This window comes from Pristiophorus japonicus, unplaced genomic scaffold, assembly GCF_044704955.1.
Source record: "Pristiophorus japonicus isolate sPriJap1 unplaced genomic scaffold, sPriJap1.hap1 HAP1_SCAFFOLD_29, whole genome shotgun sequence".
Taxonomy (NCBI): Eukaryota; Metazoa; Chordata; class Chondrichthyes; family Pristiophoridae; genus Pristiophorus; species Pristiophorus japonicus.
The window spans coordinates 1131913-1156440 of record NW_027252668.1 but is presented as its reverse complement, the minus strand read 5'-3'; the positions used below and the strand labels follow the sequence as shown (position 1 = coordinate 1156440).

At 49.4% G+C, this 24528-nt stretch overlaps 1 protein-coding gene across 1 annotated transcript in view; it reads right to left on the bottom strand.

The window, feature by feature from the left end:
• Nucleotides 1–111: 111 nt before the first annotated feature.
• LOC139248107 (TBC1 domain family member 10B-like) overlaps nucleotides 112–24528 on the bottom strand; it is a 61701-nt gene continuing 37284 nt past the window's right edge. The window contains exons 5-9 of the mRNA XM_070871857.1: nucleotides 21252–21358; nucleotides 18948–19062; nucleotides 13952–14017; nucleotides 11826–12015; nucleotides 112–299 (exon numbers count right to left, since the gene is read on the bottom strand). Of these exons, the coding sequence (XP_070727958.1) occupies nucleotides 112–299; nucleotides 11826–12015; nucleotides 13952–14017; nucleotides 18948–19062; nucleotides 21252–21358 (666 nt within the window). The remainder of the gene's footprint in view (nucleotides 300–11825; nucleotides 12016–13951; nucleotides 14018–18947; nucleotides 19063–21251; nucleotides 21359–24528) is intronic.

The following is a 24528-nucleotide window of genomic DNA, read 5'->3' as shown; positions in this document are numbered from 1 at the left end:
CAATAACCATCTATCCCCCCCCGGAGTGTACCAATAACCACCTATTCTCCCCTCCCACCCCCCCGCGGGGTGCACAATTATCCGACTCTTTCCCCCCCCCATCCCCAAGGTTTATTCCGTGCCCCTCGCCACGCCCACTCGTACCTCATGCACCAGGAAGTCCTCCTGCAAGTACTGGACAGGAATGTTGCGGAGTTTCTCCATGGTCTCGTACATCCCCTGGCAGTTCCGCAGTTTGTCGTGAGACCCCAGCGTGTAGCGCAGCAGCACCAGCCCCACCTTGAATATCACCTTCACCCCTGCATGGAAGGAGAGCAGGGCGGTCAGCACGGAGCCTGGTCTCCAAGGGAGGGGCGGGGCAGACCCGATCACTTTGGAGCGGGGTGGAGGAAGAATTGTTTTGCAAAGTGTGCAAGTAAATACAGCACAGAAACAGGCCATTTGGTCGAACAGATCCACACCGGTGTCTGTGCGCCACACGAGCCTACCTCATTTCACCCTATCAGCATATTCTTCTCTTCCTTTGAACTAAATAGTTGGGGGAGGGAGAGGCATCCAGTGAGCGGAAATGTAAAACATTGAAGTGAAAGAAGGCGGCAAAAGTGCAGGGTAGTGATCGGGGTAATGATAACCAGAGCGGGACAGGAAGGGACAGAGCGTGTACACACAAGACAAAATTAAAAGCTCTTTATCTGAACACACGCAGCATTCATAACAAGATAGATGAGTTGACGGCATAAATCGAAATGAATGGGTATGCTCTGATTGCCAGAACAGAGACATGGTTGCAAGGTGACCAAGGCTGGGAACTGAACACTCAGGGGTATTTGACATTTTGTAAGAATTAGCAAAATGAGGTGGGGTAGCTCTGATAATTAAGGATGAGATCAGTGCAGTAGTGAGAAATTATATTGGCTCTGAAGATCAAGATTGGAATCTGTTTGGGTGGAGATAAAAAATAATAAGGAAAATAAGTCACTGGTGGGAGTGATCTATAGGCCCCCTAACACAAGGTACACTGTAGCAGAGACTATAAATCAAGAAATAATGGAGGCTTAAAGATATGGCAATAATCATGGGTGATTTTAATCTAAATATTGATTGATAAATCAAATTGGCAAAGGTAGCCTTGAGGAAGAGTTCATAGAGTGTATGTGGGGTGGTTTCTTGGAACAATACGTTGCGGAACTAATCGGGGAGCAGACTATGTTAGATCTGGTAATATGTAACAAGTCTGGATTAATGAATGATCTCGTAGTGAAGGATCCTCTTGGGAAGAATGATCATCGCATATTAGAATCTCAAATTCAGTTCGAGGGTGAGAATCTCAAACTAGTGTCCTGAACTTAAATAAAGGTAATTGCAAAGATATGAAGGCAGAGTTGGCTAAAGTGGACTGGGAAAATATATTAAAGAGTAAGAATGTCGAAAAGCAGTAGCAAACATTTAAGGAGATATTTCATAACTCTCAGCAAAGATATATTCCAGTGAGAAAGAAAGACTCTTAAGAGAAGGATGAACCATCCCTGGCTGACTAAGGAGAGGTCGGGGAGTTCGGAGGACCGAGAGGTCGGGGAGTTCGGAGGACCGAGAGGTCGGGGAGTTCGGAGGACCGAGAGGTCGGGGAGTTCGGAGGACCGAGAGGTCGGGGAGTTCGGAGGACCGAGAGGTCGGGGAGTTCGGAGGACCGAGAGGTCGGGGAGTTCGGAGGACCGAGAGGTCGGGGAGTTCGGAGGAGCGAGAGGTCGGGGAGTTCGGAGGAGCGAGAGGTCGGGGAGTTCGGAGGACCGAGAGGTCGGGGAGTTCGGAGGACCGAGAGGTCGGGGAGTTCGGAGGACCGAGAGGTCGGGGAGTTCGGAGGACCGAGAGGTCGGGAGGTCTGAGATTCCGGGGGGGGGGGGGGGGGGGGGGGGGGGGAGGGAGTCTGGGGGGTCGGCAGGCCACAGGGATTGGTGTGTTCGGGAGGCTAGAGGTCAGTGAGGTCACAGAGGTGAGTTGGTAAGTATCTCTCTTTTCTCTTTTTCTTTTTAATTCGAGTTTAAATTAGATAAATGTAACTAGAGGGAAGGCAGGGCAGCTCAGTCCCATGGAGTGCACATGCTGCAGCATGTGGGAAACCCTGGACACTTTGAGCAGCCGGGGCAACCATGTGTGCAGGAGGTGTCTCCAGCTTCAACTGCTCTAGCTCCGCGTTTCGGAACTGGAGCGGCAGCTGGAGTCAATACGGTGCACGTTTCAGGAGGTGGTCACCACGCAACTTAAAAGCGTGCAGGTAGAGGGGAAGTGGGTGAGCACCAGATGGATGAAGAACGCTAGGCAGGTAGTGCATCTCGCTTTCCAACCGATATTCACTTCCGAGTATCGGTGAGGGCGCTGGTGCCTCTGGGGAGTGCAGCCAGAGCTAATTCCAAGGCACCCCGGGTGGCAAAGCTGTACAGCGGGGGGGGAGGGACAAAGAATAAAAGAGCTCCAGTGACAGGGGATTCTATAGTTAGGGGGAACAGACGGGTGTTTCTGCGGCCGTAGACATGACTCCCCAATGGTTTTGTGACTCTCTGGTGCCAGGGTCAAGGATGTCACACAGCGGACGCAGGGCATGCTGGGGGGGGGGGAGAGTAAACGGCTAGAGGTCGTGGTCCATATCGGGACCAGCGACATCGGTAAGAAGAGGGATGAGCTCCTACAGGCAGAATTCAGGGAGCGAGGAAGAACATTAAAGGGTAGGACCCCAAAGGTAGCAATCTCCGGGTTACTACCGGTGCCACGTGCTAATGAGTTCAAGGATAGAGAGGATGAACACGTGGCTGGAGAGTTGGTGTCGGAGGGAGGGCTTTCAATTCTTGAGGCATTGAGACCGCTTCTGGGGGAGATGGGACCTGCACAAACCGGACAGGTTGCACCTCAACAGCACCGGGACCAATATCCTCGCGGGGAGTTTTGCGAGTGCTGTTGGGGAGAGTTTAAACTAGCTTGGCAGGGGGATGGGAACCCGAGAACAAATTTAATAGGGAAGGAAGTAAAGCAGAAATGGGATAGCAATAATTTAGAAAGTGAATGTGTAAGACAGAGGAAACAGAGCTAAGTATGCAGTAATCAAGGAGGTGTTCCTGTGCTGAATGGTATATACTTTAATGTAAGGAGTATAGTGAATAAGGCAGATGAGCTAAGAGCACAGGTAGACACTTGGGAGTATGGCATTATAGCCATTACAGAAACATGGCTGAGAGAGGGGCAGGTTTGGCAGATCAATATTCCTGGGTACAGGATTTTTAGACAAGGCAGAGGGGAGGGGGGGGGGGGTAAAAAGGGGGGTGTGGGGGGGGGGGTTTCGGTACTGATTAAAGAAAATATTACAGCGGTGAGGGGGGATGATACGTGAGAGGGATCATCAAATGAGGCCATATGGGTCGAATTGAAAAATAAAAAAGGGGCGATCACACTGCTGGGCGTGTATAGAAACATAGAAAATAGGTGCAGGAGTAGGCCATTCGGCCCTTCGAACCTGCACCGCCATTCAATGAGTTCATGGCTGAACATGCAACTTCAGTACCCCACCCTGCTGTAGAAACGTAGAAAATAGATCCCCAAACAGTGGGAGGGAGATAGAGGGGCAAATATGTAGGCAAATTGCTGTTAAGTCCAAAAACCATAGATAGTAACAGTAGGGGATTTTAACTATCCAAATATTGATTGGGACAAATATAGTGTGAAGAGTATAGAGGGTGCGGAATTCTTGAAATGCATCCAAGAGAACTTTTTTAGTCAGTATGTAGCAAGCCCAACACGAGAGGGGGCGGTGTTGGATTTAGTTTTGGGGGATGAAGCTGGGCAGGTTGAAGGGGTATTCGTGGGAGAACACTTGGGTGTCAGTGACCACAATTCAGTCAGATTCAAGTTGGTAATGGATAAGGACAAGGATAGGCCTGGAATAAAGGTCCCAAATTGGGGAAAAGCTAATTTTGCTCAGTTAAGGAGTGATTTGGCCACAGTGGACTGGAAACAGCTACTTGTGGGTAAATCCGTGTCGGAACAGTGGGAGGCATTTAAGGAGGAGATGCGGAAGGCTCAGGCCAAACATGTGCCCTTAAAGAAAAAGTGTGGGAATAATAATTCTAGAGCCCCCTGGATGTCTAGGGACTTCCAGGGGCGGATTAAGAAAAAAAAGGGACACTTATGTCCTATCCCAATGGCTAAATACTATAGAATCTTTAGAGGAATATAGAAAGTTAAGAGGCAAAATTAAAAAGGATATTAGGAATGCAAAGAGACAGCACGAAAAATTCATGGTCAGTAAAATGAAGGAAAACCCTAAGATGTTCTATAAATATATTAAGAGTAAGAGGATAACTAAAGAAAGAGTAGGGCCTATTAGAGACCATGAGGGTAATCTTTGTGTGGAGACAGAAGATGTTGGGAGGGTTCTTAATGAGTACTTTGCATCTGTTTTCACAAAGGAAAGGGGCAATGCAGATGCTGCTATCGAGGAGGAGTGTGATATTCTGGATGTAATAAATATAGTGAGAGAGGAAGTATTAAGGGGTTTAGCAACTTTGAAAGTAGATAAGTCCCCAGGCCCGGATGAAATGCATCCCAGGCTGTTGAGCGAAGTAAAAGAGGAAATAGCTGAAGCCTTGACCATCATTTTCCAGTCCTCTTTGGATCTGGGCATGGTGCCGGAGGATTGGAGGACTGTTAATGTAGTACCCTTGTTTAAGAAGGGAGAAAGGGATAGACCGAGTAATTACAGGCCTGTCAGCCTAACTTCAGTGGTGGGAAAATTATTGGAAAAAGTCCCAAAAGACAGGATAAATCTACATTTGGAAAGGCAAGGATTAATTAGGGACAGTCAGCACGGATTTGTTAAGGGAAGATCGTGTCTGACTAACCTGATTGAATTTTTTGAGGAGGTAACCAAGAGGGTCGATGAGGGTAGTGTGTACGATGTAGTATATATGGACTTTTAAGAGATGGTTGGATGGGCACTTAAAGTGCCGTAACCGGCAAGGTTACGGACCTAGAGCTGGTAATTGGGATTAGACTGAATAATCTCTTGTTGGCCGGCGCGTATATAATGTTAAGTACGGCAGGGAATCGAATACGGCCAGGGTGATCCGGACTAGTTTCGATCGCCTGAATGGGTCGGAGAGGAATTTTCCAAGATTCCCCCCCCCTAAATGGGCCTGGGTTTTTATCTGGTTTTTGCCTCTCCCAGGAGATCACATGGCTCCGGTTGGGGTGGAGTGTAGAATGTTTCAGTATAAGGGGTGTCGCAGTTGTGTGAGGCAGACTGGTTGGGCTGGGTGCTCTTTGCCTTTCCGTCTTTGTTCATAGGTTTATATGGAACCTTCAGGGCTGCTGACCGAGGGCCGGCGCGGACACGATGGGCCGAAATGGCCTCCTGCGCTATAAATTTCTATGTTTCTCAAGGATGGTATCAAAGTGAAAACAAAGGCATACAATGTTACGAACAACAGTGCAAGGCCAGAGGATTGGGAAATTTTTAGAAACCAGCAAAGGATGACTAAAAAAATGATAACGAGAGAGAAGATAGCTTATGAGAGTAAACTCGCAAGAAATATAAAAACAGTCTAAGAGCTTCTCCAGGTATACAAAAAGGAAGAAAGTAGCTAAAGTAAACGTTGGTCCCTTCGCGGATGAAACTGGGGAATTCATAATGGGAAACGGGGAAATGGCAGAGACTTTGAACAAATATTTTGTATCGGTCTTCATTGTAGGGGACACTAAAAGCATCCCAATACTTGATAATCAATTGGGGGCTATTGGGCGGGGTAGGGACTATCACGAGAGAAAAAACACGAGGCAAACTAATGGGACTAAAGGTGGACAAATCCCCTGGTGGCCTGTATCCAAGGGTCTTAAGAGAAGTGGCTGCAGAGATAGTGGATGCATTGGTTGTAATCTACCAAAATTCCCTGGATTCTGGGGAGCTCCCAGCGGATTGGAAAACCACAAATGTTAAATAGGGGAGTTACAAGAGAGGGAGACAGAAAGCAGGTAACTATAGACCAGTTAGCCTAACATCTGCCATTGGGAAAATGCCGGAGTCCATTATTGAGGAAGTAGTAACGAGACATTTGGAAAATCATAATGCAATCAAGCAGAGTCAGCATGGTTTTATGAAAGGGAAATCATGTTTGATAAATTTGAAGGAGTTCTTTGAGGATGTAACAAGCAGGGTGGATAAGGGGGAACCAGTGGATGTGGTGTATTTGGATTTCTAGAAGGCATTTGATAAGGTGCCACATAAAAGATTATTGCACAAGAGCTCATGGGATTGGGGATAATATATTAGCATGGATAGAGGATTGGCTAACTAACAGAAAATAGAGGGTTGGGATGAATGTCATTTTTAGGTTTGCAAACTGTAACTAGTGGGGTGCCACAGGGATCAGTGCTGGGGCCCCAACTATTTACAATCTATATTAATGATTTGGATGAAGGGACCGAGTGTAATGTAGCCAAATTTGCTGATGACACAAAGATGGGAAAGCAAATTGTGAGGAGGACACAAAGAATCTACAAAGGAATACAGATAGGCTAAGTGAGTCGGCAAAATTATGGCAGATGAGAGCATAATGTGGATGGTATCAAATTGAAAACAAAGGCATACAATGTTGCGAAGAATAGTGGAAGGCCAGAGGATTGGGAAATTTTTAGAAACCAGCAAAGGATGACTAAAAAATGTTGAGAGAGTAGAAGGTAGCTTGAGAGAGTAATCTAGCAAGAAATATAAAAACATACACTAAGAGCTTCTATATGTATATAAAAAGGAAGTAGCTAAAGTAAACATTGGTCCCTTAGAGGATGAGACTGGGGAATTAATAATGGGAAACAGGTAAATGGCAGACTTTGAACAAATATTTTGTATTGGTCTTCACAGTAGACACTAAAAACATCCCAATAATTGATAATCAATGGGCTATTGGGCGGGGTGGGGACTTAAAACAACCACTTTCACTAGAGAAAAAAGCACTAGGCAAACTAATGGGACTAAAGGTGGACAAGTCCCCTGGACCTGATGGCCTGCATCCCAGGGACTTAAAAGTGGCTGCAGAGATAGTGGATGTATTGGTTGTAATCTACCAAAATTCCCTGGATTCTGGAGAGGTCCCAGCGGATTGGAAAACCGCAAATGTAACGCCTCTATTTAAGAAAGGAGGGAGACAGAAAGCAGGAAACTATAGGCCAGTTAGTGAAACATCTGTCGTTGGGAAAATGCTGCAGTCCATTATTAAGGAAGCAGTAGCAGGACATTTAGAAAATCATAATACAGTCAAGCAGTGTCAGCATGGTTTTATGAAAGGGAAATCATGTTAACCAATTTGCTGGAGTTCTTTGAGGATGTAACAGCAGGGTGGATAAGGGGGAACCAGTGGATGTTGTGTATTTGGATTTCCAGAAGGCATTCGATAAGATGCCACATAAAAGGTTGTTGAAGATATTTAAGGCGGAGATAGACAGATTTTTAAACAATGAGAGTAAAGGGTTATGGGGAGCGGGCGGGGAAGTGGAGTTGCGAACAATGATCAGACCAGCCATGATTGTATTAAATGGCGGAGCAGGCTCGAGGGGCCAAATGGCCGACTCCTGCTCGTAGTTCTTATATTTGTTCTCCCTCGTGTGTTTATGCAGTCTCTCCTTAAATACATCGATACTATTTGCCTCAACCACTCCCTGTAGTAAAGTGTTTCTCCTGAATTCTCTATTGGATTTATTAGTGACTCTCTTGTATTTATGGCCAATGTTCCCTATAAGCTGCATGGCCACGCAGAGCCCCAGGGAACCAGCGCAGTCGGCTTTTTGTGAAAAATACTGCAGCCACTATAGGGTCAAGACATGTCGCATATACGGGACAGCAAGTCGCAACGGAACCGGACACGATAATCACAACAAAAGCAAACACACGGAAAGTCAAAGGCCGCCAACCTTCATCTAATCATAGGTTGTATAATCAGTCAAAGAAAACGTCAGATGCCTTGTGACTACCACAAGATGTTCTGGAAGAATGTGGCCTTAGATATGAGTCACCCCACGGGCAGATTGGGCATTTAGACTAAGTCCAAGAATGATATAAATGTAGAGAGAAAAGGCGAGTCAAGCAGAGAGAACCAAGGAGCAACACCTCGAGAAGCAGGGACTGCAAGTTAGGAACTTGAAGCGGGACACCAGAGCGGAGTCTGATCCCCTCTGTTTAAACATATAGTACACAAGGTGAGAGGCTCGTGTGGTTTGCTTGTCTGTACTTTACTATTTGCGATTGAAGTATTTCAATCGTCGAGATGGGTCGGAGAGGAATTTTCCCAGATTTTTTTCTTCTAAATTGACCTGGGTTTTAAATCTGGTTTTTGCCTCTCCCAGGAGATCATATGGCTCCGGTTGGGGTGGAGTGTAGAATGTTTCAGTATAAGGGGTGTCGCAGTTGTGAGAGGCGGGCTGGGTGCTCTGTGCCTTTCCGTCATTGTTCATAGGTTTGTGTGTGACCATTGGGGCTGCTGACCGAGGGCCGTGTGGCTCTTTGATCGCCGGTGCAGACATGATGCATGTCCTAACCCTACATTCTTCTGCGCTGTAAATTTCTATGCTTCTATTGGAATAGATGAGACTTGTTTCAATTATTCTCGACACTCAAAGACCTGAACCGTAACTGTTATAGTACTGTGGTGAACTACTAGACAATCTGACACTCAGTTCACAAAGTCACAGCCAAAATATTGCAACACTTTTCAATACAAAAAATGCATTATTTTGAATGGACCACATAATCAAAATTAGAGTGATCATTGTTTGTGGCCCCAAGTTCTGGTCCCCCCCACAAGTGGATACATCTTCCCTACATCTACCCTATTAGAAATCTTCACGGTGGAGAAGATTTATCAGGTGCATTCGCTCCTGATAGGTAAAACCTCTCTGGTATCAGTCTAGTGAATCTCCAGTGCCTCTATATCTTATTTTTATATTATGCAGACAGGACTGTGCAGTGTTCCAAGTGTGGACTAACCCAGGTATGTGGAGACCAGAACTGTGCACTGTGCTCCAAGTGTGGTCTAACAGAGGTATATGGAGACCGAACTGTGCACTGTGCTCAAAGTGTGGTCTAACCAAGGTATATGGAGACCGAACTGTGCACTGTGCTCCAAGTGTGGTCTAACCAAGGTATATGGAGACCAGAACTGTGCACAGTGCTCCCAGTGTGGTCAACCAAGGTATATGGAGACCAGAACTGTGCACAGTGCTCCAAGTGTGGTCAACCAAGGTATATGGAGACCAGAACTGTGCACAGTGCTCCAAGTGTGGTCTAACCAAGGTATATGGAGACCAGAACTGTGCACAGTGCTCCAAGTGTGGTCAACCAAGGTATATGGAGACCAGAACTGTGCACAGTGCTCCAAGTGTGGTCTAACCAAGGTATATGGAGACCAGAACTGTGCACAGTGCTCCAAGTGTGGTCAACCAAGGTATATGGAGACCAGAACTGTGCACAGTGCTTGCAAGTGTGATCTAACCAAGGTATATGGAGACCAGAACTGTGCACAGTGCTCCCAGTGTGGTCTAACCAAGGTATATGGAGACCAGAACTGTGCACAGTGCTTGCAAGGGTGGTCTAACCAAGGTATATGGAGACCAGAACTGTGCACAGTGCTCCAAGTGTGGTCTAACCAAGGTATATGGGGACCAGAACTGTGCACAGTGCTCCAAGTGTGGTCTAACCAAGGTATATGGAGACCAGAACTGTGCACAGTGCTCCCAGTGTGGTCTAACCAAGGTATATGGAGACCAGAACAGTTCATAGTGCTCCAAATGCACTCTAACCAGAATGGTGCTCAGCGCTCCAAGTGAGCAATTTCACAAGAGAGGGTCGATGCAGACATTGTAATCAGGGAGGAGGAGGAGTGTGAAATATTATATTAAATAAAAATGGTGAGACAGGAAGTATTAAGGGGTTTAGCAGCTTTGAAAGTGGTTAAAACCCTCGGCCTGGATGAAATGTAACCCAGGGCCTCGGCTGTTAAGAGAAGCAAAAGAAAAGATGGCTCTGACCATCATTTTCCAGTCCTCTCTGGCTACAGGTGTGGTGCCAGAGGACTGGAGGACTACGAATGTTGTACCTTTGTTTAAAAAGGGAGAAAGGGATAGACCGAGTAATTACAGGCCAGTCAGCCTAACCTCGGTGGTGGGAAAATTATTGGAAAAAAATCCTGAGGGACAGGATAAATCTTCATTTGGAAAGACCTGGATTAATCAAGGACAGTCAGCATGGAATTGTTAAGGGAAGGTCATGTCTGACTAATTTGATTGAATTTTTCGAGGAGGTAACCAGGAGGATCGATGAGGGCAGTGTGTATGATGCAGTGTATATAGATTTTAATAAGGCTTTTGATAAGGTCCCACATGGCAGACTGGTCATGAAAGTAAAAGCCCATGGGATCCAGGGCAAAGTGGCAAGTTGGATCCAAAATTGGCTCAGAGGCAGGACACAAAGGGTAATGGTTGATGCGTGTTTGTGTGACTGGAAGGATGTATCCAGTGGGGTTCCGCAGGGCTCAGTGTTGGGTCCCTTGCTTTTTGTGGTATATATCAATGACTTGGACTGGAATGTTGGGGGTATGATTAAGAAATTTGCAGATGATATAAAATCGGCCGTGTGGTTGATAATGAAGAAGAAAGCTGTGGACTGCAGGAAGATATCGATGGACTGGTCAGGTGGGCAGAACAGTGGTAAATGGAATTCAATCAGGAGAAGTGTGAGGTAATGCATTTGGGGAGGGCTAACAAGGCAAGGGAATACACATTAAATGGTAGGACACTGAGCAGTGTAGAGAAACAAAGAGACCTTGGAGAGCAGGTCCACAGATCCCTGAAGGTAGCAGCCCAGGTGGATAAGGTGGTTAAGAAGGCATACGGAATACTTACCTTTATTAGCCGAGGCATAGAATACAAGAGCAAGGAGGTTATGCTTGAACTGTATAAACCACTGGTTAGGCCACAGCTGGAGTACTGCGTGCAGTTCTGGTCACCACATTGCAGGAAGGACGTGATTGCACTGGAGAGGGTACCGAGGAGATTTACGAGGGTGTTGCCGGGACTGGAGAATTTTAGCTCTGAGGACAGATTGGATCGGCTGGGGTTGTTTTCTTTGGAACAGAGGAGGCTGAGGGGAGACCTGATTGAGGTGTATAAAATTATGAGGGGCCTACATAGAGTGGATAGGAAGGGCCTGTTTCCCTCAGCAAAGGGGTCAACAACCAGGGGGCATAGATTTAAAGTAATTGGGGGGAGGTTTAGAGGGGATTTGAGGGGAAATGTCTTCACCCAGAGGGTGGTGGGGGTCTGGAACTCACTGCCTGAAAGGGTGGTAGAGGCAGAAACCCTCACCACATTTAAAAAGTACCTGGATGTGCACTTGAAGTGCTGTAACCTGCAGGGCTACGGACCGAGAGCTGGAAAGTGGGATTAGGCTGGGTAGCTCTTTGTCGGCCGGCGCAGACACGATGGGCCGAATGGCCTCCTTCTGTGCCGTAAAAGTCGATGGGTCGATAATTACCTCACACTTAACTATATTGAAGTTCATTTGCAAATTACACGCCCATTCTGCATATTTATTGACGCCTTCCTGCATTTTGTCGAAGTTCTCCTCTGTGTTGATTACACCCCACCAATTTAGTGTTTGCAAATTTTGAAATTGGAACCTATTTTGAAATGGGGGAGGAGGATTGTTTGGGCGGGGAGGGGGAAGGTTATTGAGGAAAAGGATTGTTTTGGGGTGGGGCAGTAAGGGGTGAGATGCCCCCAGTGGAGGTACCTACCATCACAGAAGAACATGTCCCACACTCGCAGGACGGTGGACCAGGGCAGCGTGCGGGAGTAGATACACATGAACCATTCGGTCATGTAGAGGATGGGGTCGATCTTGAACTTCTTCAGGTGATGGTGGGCAAGTGGAGAAACCCGGCGTAACAGAGCGAAGAAAATCTCACCGTCCAGCTGAATGGCTTCCTAACAACGGGGAGAAAGGAGAAGTGGGTGGCTTCAGGTAGGACGACAAAACCCTGGAGCTCAGCTACCTGACCGCCCCTCGGAGATATCAAAGCGCCCGCACGAGACCCCCCACCCTGGGGATAGTACAGTCCCCTCACCGAGACCCCCCCCACCCTGGAGATAGTACAGTCCCCTCACCGAGACCCCCCACCCTGGGGATAGCACTGTCCCCTCACCGAGACCCCCCACCCTGGGGATAGTACTGTCCCCTCACCGAGACCCCCCACCCTGGGGATAGCACTGTCCCCTCACCGAGACCTCCCACCCTGGAGATAGTACAGTCCCCTCACCGAGACCCCCCCCCACCCTGGGGATAGTACAGTCCCCTCACCGAGACCCCCCACCCTGGGGATAGTACAGTCCCCTCACCGAGACCCCCCACCCTGGGGATAGTACAGTCCCCTCACCGAGACCTCCCACCCTGGGGATAGTACAGTCCCCGCACCGAGACCCCCCACCCTGGGGATAGTACAGTCCCCTCACCGAGACACCCCACCCTGGGGATAGCACTGTCCCCTCACCGAGACCCCCACCCTGGGGATAGTACAGTCCCCTCACCGAGACCCCCCCCACCCTGGGGATAGTACAGTCCCCTCACCGAGACCCCCCACCCTGGGGATAGTACAGTCCCCTCACCGAGACCCCCCACCCTGGGGATAGTACAGTCCCCTCACCGAGACCCCCCACCCTGGGGATAGTACAGTCCCATCACCGAGACCCCCCCACCCTGGGGATAGTACAGTCCCCTCACCGAGACCCCCCACCCTGGGGATAGCACTGTCCCCTCACTGAGACCCCCCACCCTGGGGATAGTACAGTCCCCTCACCGAGACCCCCCACCCTGGGGATAGTACAGTCCCCTCACCGAGACCCCCCACCCTGGGGATAGCACTGTCCCCTCACTGAGACCCCCCACCCTGGGGATAGTACAGTCCCCTCACCGAGACCCCCCACCCTGGGGATAGTACAGTCCCCTCACCGAGAACCCCACCCTGGGGATAGCACAGTCCCCTCACCGAGACCCCCCACCCTGGAGATAGTACAGTCCCCTCAGTGACCCCCACCCTGGAGATAGCACAGTCCCCTCAGTGACCCCCACCCTGGAGATAGTACAGTTCACTCAGTGACCCCCACCCTGGAAATAGTACAGTCCCCTTAGTGACCCCCACCCTGGAGATAGCACAGTCCCTCACCCCCCCCCCACCGGTGATACACACTGCAGCCACGGTGTGCCGGTGGTGGAGGGAGTGAATGTTTAAGGTGGTGGATGGGGAGCCGATCAAGTGAGGTGCTTTGTCCTGGATGATGTCGAGCTTCTTGTGTTGTTGGAGCTGCACTCATCCAGGCAAGTGGAGAGTGTTCCATCACACTCCTGACTTGTGCCTTGTAGATGGTGGAAAGGCTTTGGGGAGTCAGGAGCTGAGACACTTGCCACAGAATACCCAGCCTCTGACCCGCTCTTGTGGCCACAGTATTTATGTGGCTGGTCCAGTTAAGTTTCTGGTCAATGGTGACCCCCGGGATGTTGATGGTGGAGGATTCGGCGATGGTAATGTCATTGAATATCACGGGGAGCTGGTTAGACTCTCGCTTGTTGGAGATAGTCATTGCCTGGCACTTGTGTGGCGCGAATGTTACTTGCCATTTATCAGCCCAAGGCTGAATGTTGTCCAGGCCTTGCTGTATGTGGGCATGGACTGCTCCATTATCAGTGTGAATGGCACTGAACACTGTGCAGTCATCAGCGAACATCCCCATTTCTGGCCTTAGGATGGAGGGAAGGTCACTGATGAAGACATGGGGACAATATGGTGACCGCCTCTCTCTGTGCAGGGTGCCCCAGTATGGTGAGTCCGTGTGTCTAGGATTGAGCCCAGCTGGAGGCAATACTCACCAGCCCAGCACTGTAGTATCCAGGCAGATACTTCTCACAGATCTGAACCAGGCACCAGAAGGCTTGCTGTGGGGGAAATGGAGAGACAGCAAGTGTTAACACGACTCACAGTCATGTTCCCTGCAGTTGCACAGCCACGACCCTGTAAAGCCATGGGTCATGGCAGAGTAGCTCCATAATAAATGTACGAACCAAACTCTGCACTGCAATCACTGTAATCATCAAACCCTGCACTGTAATCAGCAAACCCTGCCCTGTAATCAGACTGTAATCATCAAACCCTGCACTGTAATCAGCAAACCCTGCCCTGTAATCAGACTGTAATAATCAAACCCTGCACTGTAATCAGCAAACCCTGCTCTGTAATCAGACTGTAATAATCAAACCCTGCACTGTAAACAGACTGTAATAATCAAACAATGCACTGTAATCAGTCTGTAATAATCAAACCCTGCACTGTAAACAGACTGTAATAATCAAACCCTGCACTGTAAACAGACTGTAATAATCAAACCCTGCCCTGTAATCAGACTGTAATAATCAAACCCTGCCCTGTAATCAGCAAACCCTGCCCTGTAATCAGACTGTAATAATCAAACCCTGCACTGTAATCAGACTGTAATAATCAAACCCTGCCCTGTAATCAGCAAACCCTGCCCTGTAATCAGACTGTAATAATCAAACCCTACACTGTAAACAGACTAATATTCAAACAATGCACTGTAATCAGTCTGTAATAATCAAACAATGCACTGTAATCAGACTTTAATAATCAAACCCTGCACTGTAAACAGACTGTAATAATCAAACCTTGCACTGTAATGAGTCTGTAATAATCAAACCCTGCAATGTAATCCGACTGTAATAATCAAAAACTGCACTGTAATGAGTCTGTAATAATCAAACCCAGCACTGTAGTCAGTCTGTAATAATCAAATGCTGCACTGTAATCAGACTATCAAACTCTGCACGGTAATCAGACTAATAATCAAACCCTTCACTGTAATCAGACTGTAATAATCAAACCCTGTACTGTAATCAGACCATAATGATCAAATCAAGCACAGTTATCAGTCTATAATCAAACACTGCACTGTAATCAGGCTGTAATAATCAACCCCGCACAGTAATCAGTCTGTAATAATCAAACCCTGCACTGTAATCAGGCTGTAATAATCAAACCCTGCACAGTAATCAGTCTGTACTAATCAAACCATGCATTGTATTCAGTCTGTAATAATCAAACCCTGCACCGTAATCAGTCTGTAATAAACAAACCCTGCACTGTAATGGCTAATAATCAAACTCTGCACGGTTATCAGTCTGTAATAAACACTGCACAGTAATCAGACTAATAATCGAACCCTGCATTGTAGTCACTGTAATAATCAAACTACACTGTAATCAGTCTGTAATAATCAAACCCTGCACTATAATCAGACTGTAATAATCAAACCCTGCACTGTAATCAGTCTGTAATAAACACTGCACGGTAATCAGACTGTAATAATCAAACACTGCACTGTAGTCACTAATAATCAAACCCAGCACTGTAATCAGTCTGTAATAATCAAACCCTGCACTGTAATCAGACTGCAATAATCAAACACGGCACCATAATCAGTCTGTAATATTCAAACTCTGCACTGTAATCAGACTGTAATAATCAAAACCTGTACTATCAGTCTGTAATAAACACTGCACAGTAATCAAGACTAATAATCAAACCCTGCATTGTAGTCACTGTAATAATCAAACACTGCATTGTAATCACTGTAATAATCAAACTCTACACTGTAATCAGTCTGTAATAATCAAAACCGGCACTGTAATTAATCTGTAATAACCAAACCTTGCACTGTAATGAGTCTGTAATAATCAAACCCTGCAATGTAATCCGACTGTAATAATCAAACACTACTCTGTAATCAGTCTGTAATAATCAAACCCTGCATTGAAATTAGTCTGTAATAAACGAACCTTGCTCAGTAATCAGACTGTAATAATCAAATCCTGCACCGTAATCAGTCTGTAATCTACACTGCACTGTAATCAGACTAATAATCAAATGCTGCACTGTAATCAGTCTGGAAAAATCAAACATGCTCTGTAATCAGACTGTAATAATCAAACCATGCACTGTAATCAGTCTACAATCAAACACTGCACTGTAATCAGTCTGGAAAAATCAAACGTGCTCTGTAATCAGACTGCAATAATCAAACCATGCACTGTAATCAGTCTACAATCAAACACTGCACTGTAATCAGACCGTAATAATTAAACACTGCACTATAATCAGTCTGTAATAATCAAACCCTGCATTGAAATTAGTCTGTAATAAACGAACCTTGCTCAGTAATCAGACTGTAATAATCAAACCCTGCACCGTAATCAGTCTGTAATCTACACTGCACTGTAATCAGACTAATAATCAAATGCTGCACTGTAATCAGTCTGGAAAAATCAAACGTGCTCTGTAATCAGACTGCAATAATCAAACCATGCACTATAATCAGTCTGTAATAATCAAACCTAGCACTGTAGTCAGTCTGTAATAATCAAACCCGTTGTAATCACTAATAATCAAACACTACACTGTAATCAGACTGTAATACTTAAACCATGCACTGTAATCAGTCTGTAATAATCCAGCAATGCATTGCAATCAGACTGTAATAATCAAACCCTCCACAGTAATCAGATTGTAATAACCAAACCTGCACTGTAATCACTAATAATCAAACCCTGCACTGCAATCAGTCTGTAATAATCAAACCCTGCACTGTAATGAGGCTGTAATAATCAAACCCTGCACTGAATTCAGTCTGTAATAATCAAACCCTGCACTGTAATCAGTCTGTAATAATCAAACACTGCAATCAGTCTGTAATAATTAAACCCTGCACTATAATCATTCTAATACTGCACTGTAATCAGATTGTAATTATCAAACCCAGCATTGTAATCAGTCTGTAATAAACACTGCACTGTAATCAGATTGTAATAAACCCTGCACTGTAAACACCAATAATCAAACCCAGCACTGTAATCAGACTGTAATAATCAAACCATGCACTGTAATCAGTCTGGAATAATCAAACCCTGCACTGTAATCAGACTGTAATAATCAAACCCTGCATTGTAACCAGTCTGTAATAATCAAACCCTGCACTGTAATCAGTCTGGAATAATCAAACCATGCACTGTAATCAGTCTGGAATAATCAAATCCTGCACTGCAATCAGTCTGTAATAATTTTTCTTTGAACAAAGGCCCAACCTGTCATCATCCACCACCACCTCCTCCACCTGGCTGAACTTGTTCTCACATTGAACAAATTCTCCTTTATCTCCACTTCCTCCAAATTAAAGGTGTTGCAATGGGAACCCGCATGGATCCTAGCTATGCCTGCCTTTTCGTGGGTTATGTGGAACATTCTTTGTTCCAGTCCTACTCAGGTCTCCTCCCTCACCTCTTTTACCGGTACATTGATGACTGTGTCGGTGCCGTTTCCTGCTCTCGCCCTGAACGAGGTAATGTCATTCACTTTGCGTCCAATTCCCACCCTTCCCTCACCTTCACGTGGTCCATCTCCGACTTTTCCCTTCCTTTTCACGACTTCTGTGTCTCCATTTCTGGGGATAGACTATTGACGAACATTCACTATAAGTCCACTGACTCTCTCAGCTACCTGGACGACACTTCTTCCCACCCCACATCCTGCAAGGACTCCTTTTCATTCATCCAGTTTCTCCATCTCATCTGCTGTGATGACGCCACCTTCCACACGAGTGCCTCGGACATGCCTCCCTTTTTTCTCAACCGAGGATTCCCCTCCACCGTGCTTAAAATGGCCCTCGACCATATCCATTCCATTTCCCGCACCTCTGTTCACACCCCTTCCCCTCCCTCCTCGAACCACGACAGGGTTCCCCTTGTCCTCACCTTTCACCCCACCAGCCTCCAGGTTCAACGGATCATCCTCCGCCATTTCTGCCACCTCCAGCGTGATCCCAGCACCAATCACATCTTCCCCTCCCCTCCTCCCACCACCCCCTCAGCATTCCGAAGGGACCGCTCCCCTCCGCGACACCTTGGTCCATTCCGCAGTCACCCCCTGCACCCCCTCCCCACGGCACCTTCCCGTGCAAGCGCAGGAGATGCAACCCCTGTCCTTTTACCTCCTCTCTTCCCACTGTCCAGGGCCCCAAATACTCCTTCCAGATGAAAGTAATTTACTTTCAATTTAGTATACTGTATTTGCTGCTCACGATGTGGTCTCCTCGACATTAGGAGACCAAACGCAGATTGGGTGACCGGTTTGTAGAACACCTCCGTTCAGTCAGTTAGCGTGACCCCTGAGCTTCCGGTCGCCTGTCGTTTTAATTCTCCGCTCCACTCCCACTCTGATCTCTCCATCCTCGGACTCCTACACTGTTCCAATGAAGCTCAACGCAAGCGCGAGGAACAGCACCTCATCTTTCGTTTAGGCCCTTTGCAGCCTTCGGGACTCACCATCGAGTTCAACAGTTTCAGACCAGAACCTCTGCCCATATTTTGCTCTCTTTGTTTCTCAAGGCAGCTGATAATCATCCTGGCATTCACATCCTAACTTTTTCTGCCTTCTGCTAGTACCATCTCAAGTCGGCCCATCGTCCCTTTTGTCTCCCGAATCTCTCCCGCCTCCCACCCTATCACAGACCTTCCCTTCAGTTCTTTCTTCCCCTCTCCCTTTCAGTGCTCTTTAAGAATTTGTTCTTTCCGAACGCACTCTCGTTCTGAGGAAGGGTCATCGACCCGAAACGTCAACTCTGCTTCCTCTCCACAGATGCTGCCTGACCCGCCTGAGGCTTCCGTGTTTTTATTTTCAGATTCCAGCATCCGCAGTATTTTGCTTCTGTAATAATCAAACCCTACACTGTAACGAGTCTGTAATAATACAAGGAGCACTGCAATCAGATGCAGACTGTGTGCTCCCTGTGATGTCTCTCACCTCCGCTGGCATGTGCATGAGCAACACGGCTGCAACTGGGGCCTGCGCCTGGCAGTATCCCTCCTCGGGTCGGTAGATGGTGTAGGCCTTGAGGATTCGGTACAGGTCCTGCTGTCTGCAATGTGAACACAGAGCCGGTTACTTCCTGCTTCGAGGCAAGGATCACATCGTGAATAGGATCCCTGGATGTTTAACTCAACGCCACCGCTTCCTGTCTGCCCTACCGTACGGTCAGCTGATACATGATGTGGGAGGGTTCGCAGCAACAGAAGCTAAACCGTCACCACAGTGGTCCACTCACAGTGGCCTGACCTCCACTGGTCCAGGTGAAAGTTGAACCAGTGGTACGAAATGAGATAAAGGGAACCAGGACCTCTCACTGACACACACACACACGCACACTGTGGATCTCTGCAGCTATTGGGTAACATCCCCAGCATCGAAGCACTGACCGCACTCGACCAGCTCCGCTGGGCGGGCCGCATTGTTCGCATGCTTGACACAAGACTCCCAAAGCAAGCGCTCTACTCGGAACTCCTACACGGCAAGCGAGCCCCAGGTGGACAGAGGAAACGTTACCAGGACACCCTCAAAGCCCCCCTGATAAAGTGCAACATCCCCACCGACACCTGGGAGTCCCTGGCCAAAGACTAGTCCGCCCTGAGTGGAGGGAGAGCGTCCGGGAGGGCGCTGAGCACCTCGAGTCTCATCGCCGAGAGCGTGCAGAAACCAAGCGCAGGCAGCGGAAGGAGCGTGCGGCAAACCTGTCCCTCAACGACTGTCTGTCCCACCTGTGACATGTGGTTCTCATATTTGACTGTTCAGTCATCCAAGAATTATTATTTTTTTTTTTTTTTTAAAAAGAGTGGAAGCAAGTCTTCCTTGATTCCGAGGGACTGCCTAGTGCACAGTCCTACATCAGGTGTCACACACACACACACACACACACACACACACACACACACACACACACGGTCCCAATCACCCACAGTGTTCCGCTGAATACAATGACTCCTGAAAACAAATACAGCCTATCCAATCTGTCCTCATAGCTAAAATTCTCCACTCCAGGCAACATCCTCATAAATCTCCTCTGTACCCTCTCCAGTGCAATCTCATCCTTCCTGTAATGTGGTGACCAGAACTGCACGCAGTACTCCAGCTGTGGTCCAACTAGTGTTTTATACAGTTCAAGCATAACCTCCCTGCTCTTGTATTCTATGCCTCGGCTAATAAAGGAAAGTATTCCGTATGTTCTTAACCACCTTATCCACCTGGCCTGCTACCTTCAGGGATCTGTGCACCTGCTCTCCAAGGTCCCTCTGTTCCTCTACACTGCTCAGTGTCCGACCATTTAATGTGTATTCCCTTGCCTTGTTAGCCCTCCCCAAATGCATTACCTCACACTTCTCCCGCTTGAATTCCATTTACCAGTGTTCTGCCCACCTGACCAGTCCATCGATACCTTCCTGCAGTCCGCAGCTTTCTTCTTCATTATCAACCACACGGCCGATTTTTGTATCATCTGTAAACTTCTTAATCATACCCCCAACATTCCAGTCCAAATCATTGATATATACCACAAAAAGCAAGGGACCCAGCACTGAGCCCTGTGGAACCCCACTGGATATAACCTTCCAGTCACAAAAACACCTATCATCCATTACTCTTTGCTTCCTGCCTCTGAGCCAATTTTGGATCCAACTTGCCATTTTGCCCTGGATCCCATGGGTTTTACTTTTGTGACCAGTCTGCCATGTGGGATCTTGTCAAAAGCCTTACTAAAATCCGTATCGACTACATCACACTACCCTCATTGACCTCCTTGCTACCACCTCAACAAATTCAATCAAGTTAGTCAGACACAACCTTCCCTTAACAATTCCATGCTGACTGTCCTTGATAAATCCGTGTCTTTCTAAATGAAGATTTATCCTGTCCCTCGGGATTTTTTCCAATAATGTTCCCACCACCGAGGTTCGGCTGACTGGCCTGTAATTACTCGGTCTAGCCTTTTCTCCCTCTTTATACAACGATACAACGTTAGCAGTCCTCCCGGCACCACACCTGCAGCCAAAGAGGATTGGAAAATGATGGTCAGAGCCTCTGCTATTTCCTCTTTTACTTCTCTTAACAGCCTGGGATAGATTTCCAATCACTCCTTAAAACCCACCTCTTTGACCAAGCTTTTGGTCACCTGCCCTAATTTCTCCTGATGTGGCTCGGAGTCGAATTCTGTTGGGCAACGCTCCTGCGAAGCGTCTAAGGCGCAATAAATACACAGCTTGTTCTTGTTATACATACCCGTGACCCCCTCGCAATGCAAACATCTCATGGAATGGAAACTGCCTGTGCAAATCCTTCTCGATGATGTCCAACCACTTTGGGTCTCCCAGCTGTCGGTCCAATTCCTGCAGAAAGGAAAACGAGAGGCAGGTTAGTGAGAGACACAGACCAGACCGCACGCACTCCCCCGATTTCGACCCAAGTAACAGACGTGGCGAGGAGCTGTCGTGCCGTCCGCACCCAGGTGGAGGTGTGGGGAACCCAAGGACAGCCAGCAGCACGGCTGGGGGCTGTCGGGCCTTTGTCAGGCACAGCGAGGCACAGGGAAGGAAGGTGAGGAGAGGGCTGCGTGTTGCTGTCGTCGAGATTGGGGTGTGAGAAAATGGCACAGTACCGGCATCAGCACAGAGGATGGGGATCCATTCATACAGGTATCAGGACAGGCACAGTCTCAGGATAAAAGGCAAGCCACGCAGGGCTGAGATGAGAAATTTCTTCACTCAGAGGGTGGTGAATCTTTGGAATTCTCTACCCCAGAGGGCTGCGGAGGCTCAGTCATTGAGTACCCCTGCCCTCCCACTCTGAAGCCCAGTAGGCCAATGCCTGCCCCCAACCAAGCCTTGGACCAGCTACCAACAAGGGCGCTACCCAGTTAACACCTCGCCGGAGGCAATTAGGCCCATATAGCAGTGCCTGGTCTCCAGTCGTCCTGGCCCCCCTTGCCACTGGACCAAGACCTCACTCAGCTAAGCCCGGGTGGTAGCCCGTGTGCAACGACCACCCCACATTAAAAGAAATCACAGGCACGGGCATCTTCCACTCCGTTAACATGAAGTTCAGGACCTGGAACGTCAGGACCCTCATGGGCAACCCCAACAGCGACAGGCCGGAACGTCGCACCGCCACAGTTGCCCGGGAACTTAGACACTTTGATATCGACATCGCCGCCCGAAGCGAGACCCGGCGGGCAGGGGAAAGCCAGCTCAAGGAACATGGTGGCGGTTACACCTTCTTCTGGAAAGGGAAACCAGGGGCAGAACGCCACCTCCATGGAGTCGGCTTCGCCATCAAAAACGGGCTGGTCGACCGCCTCAAAGACTCCCCCTGCGGGGCTAACGAACGCCTCATGACTCTCCGACTCGCCCTATCCCGGAACCAGTGCGCCACAGTCATCAGTGCGCACGCCCCAACACTCGATGCAACAGATGAAGCCAGAGGGTTTTTATTTCAAGGACACCTCAAAGCTTCCCTGATAAAGTGCAACATCCCCCACCGACACCTGGGAGACCCTGGCCAAAGACCAGTCCGCCCTAAGTGGAGGAAGTGCATCCGGGGATGGCGCTGAGCACCTCGAGTCTTGTCACCGAGAGCGTGCAGAAACCAAGCGCAGGCAGCGGAAGGAGCGTGCGGCAAACCAGTCCCACCCTCCCCTTCCCTCAACCACTGTCTGCCCCACCTGTGACAGGGACTGTGGTTCTTGTACTGGACTGTTCAGCCACCTGAGAACTCATGCTAAGCGTGGAAGCAAGTGTTCCTCGATTCCTGGAGGAATCAAGGGATATGGTTATCGGGCGGGAAAATGGAGTTGATGTGGAAGATCACCAAGATCTTACTGAATGGCAAAGCAGGCTCGAGGGGTCGTAAGACTTACTCCTGCTCCTAATTCTTATGTTAAGTACAGGAGATGGGGACTCCAGTGATACAGTGGCGGAGAGGGGTAACTCCATTCCAAAGGTATGAAATCAGACAGAGTGTCACTGCAGCCAATTATACAGTCAACTGAGAAGGGGAATTCCCCGAATGCTAAATCACTTTGAGAGACACTGAAGGAAACAGGAAGACACTTGGATACTGAAACAGTGCCAAGCCTCAGTTGCACATGGATGAACCGGGTCGGTGTCTCAGACGGGGCATTGTTGTCCCGGGTATGGGAGTTCTGCCACAACACATTGAGGAGCACTTTCACTTGTATTAGATGGTTCCAGCACAATGAGTCACAATGCGTTTGTGTGAAGACAGTTGTCGAAGGGAAGGGCCGTGCCACACAATGCAAAAGACAATGGGCGAGTGTGATTTCCTCACAGTGCGCGTGATCTGCAAGTCTCTTTCAACATAAGAGTTATTGAAACTCCGCATGGTCCCTGCATCAGAGGGGGGAGCAGGGCGAGCGCGGGGAGAGGGGGGGGGGGAGCAGGGCGAGCACGGGGAGAGGGAGGGGGAGTGGGGGGGAAGAGCAGGGCGAGCGCGGGGAGAGGGGGGGGGGGAGCAGGGCGAGCACGGGGAGAGGGAGGGGGAGTGGGGGGGAAGAGCAGGGCGAGCGTGGGGAAGGGGGGGGGTGGGGGGGGGGGGAAGAGCAGGGCGAGCGCGGGGAAGGGGGGGAGCAGGGCGTGGGGGGGGAGCAGGGCGAGCGCGGGGAGAGGGGGGGGAGCAGGACGAGCGCGGGGAAGGGGGGAGGAGAGCAGGGCGAGCACGGAGAAGGGGGGAGGAGAGCAGGGCGAGCTCGGGGAAGGGGAGGGGGGGAGAGAGCAGGGCGAGCGCGGGGAAGGGGAGGGGGGGAGAGAGCAGGGCGAGCGCGGGGAAGGGGAGGGGGGGAGAGAGCAGGGCGAGCGCGGGGAAGTGGGGGGGGGGGGGGAGAGAGCAGGGCGAGCGCGGGGAAGTGGGGGGGGGGGAGAGAGCAGGGCGAGCGCGGGGAAGTGGGGGGGGGGGGAGAGAGCAGGGCAAGCGCGGGGAAGTGGGGGGGGGGGAGAGAGCAGGGCGAGCGCGGGGAAGAGGGGGGGGGGGGGAGAGAGCAGGGCGAGCGCGGGGAAGGGGAGGGGGGGAGAGAGCAGGGCGAGCGCGGGGAAGGGGAGGGGGGGGAAGAGAGCAGGGCGAGCGCGGGGAAGGGGAGGGGGGGGAGAGAGCAGGGCGAGCGCGGGGAAGGGGAGGGGGGGAGAGAGCAGGGCGAGCGCGGGGAAGGGGAGGGGGGGGAGGGAGCAGGGCGAGCGCGGGGAAGGGGGAGGAGAGCAGGGCGAGCGCGGGGAAGGGGGGGGGGAGCAGCTCGAGCGCGGGGAAGGAGCTCGAGCGCGGGGAAGGAGCTCGAGCGCGGGGAAGGAGCTCGAGCGCGGGGAAGGAGCTCGAGCGCGGGGAAGGAGCTCGAGCGCGGGGAAGGAGCTCGAGCGCGGGGAAGGAGCTCGAGCGCGGGGAAGGAGCTCGAGCGCGGGGAAGGAGCTCGAGCGCGGGGAAGGAGCTCGAGCGCGGGGAAGGAGCTCGAGCGCGGGGAAGGGGGGGGGGAGCAGCTCGAGCGCGGGGAAGGGCG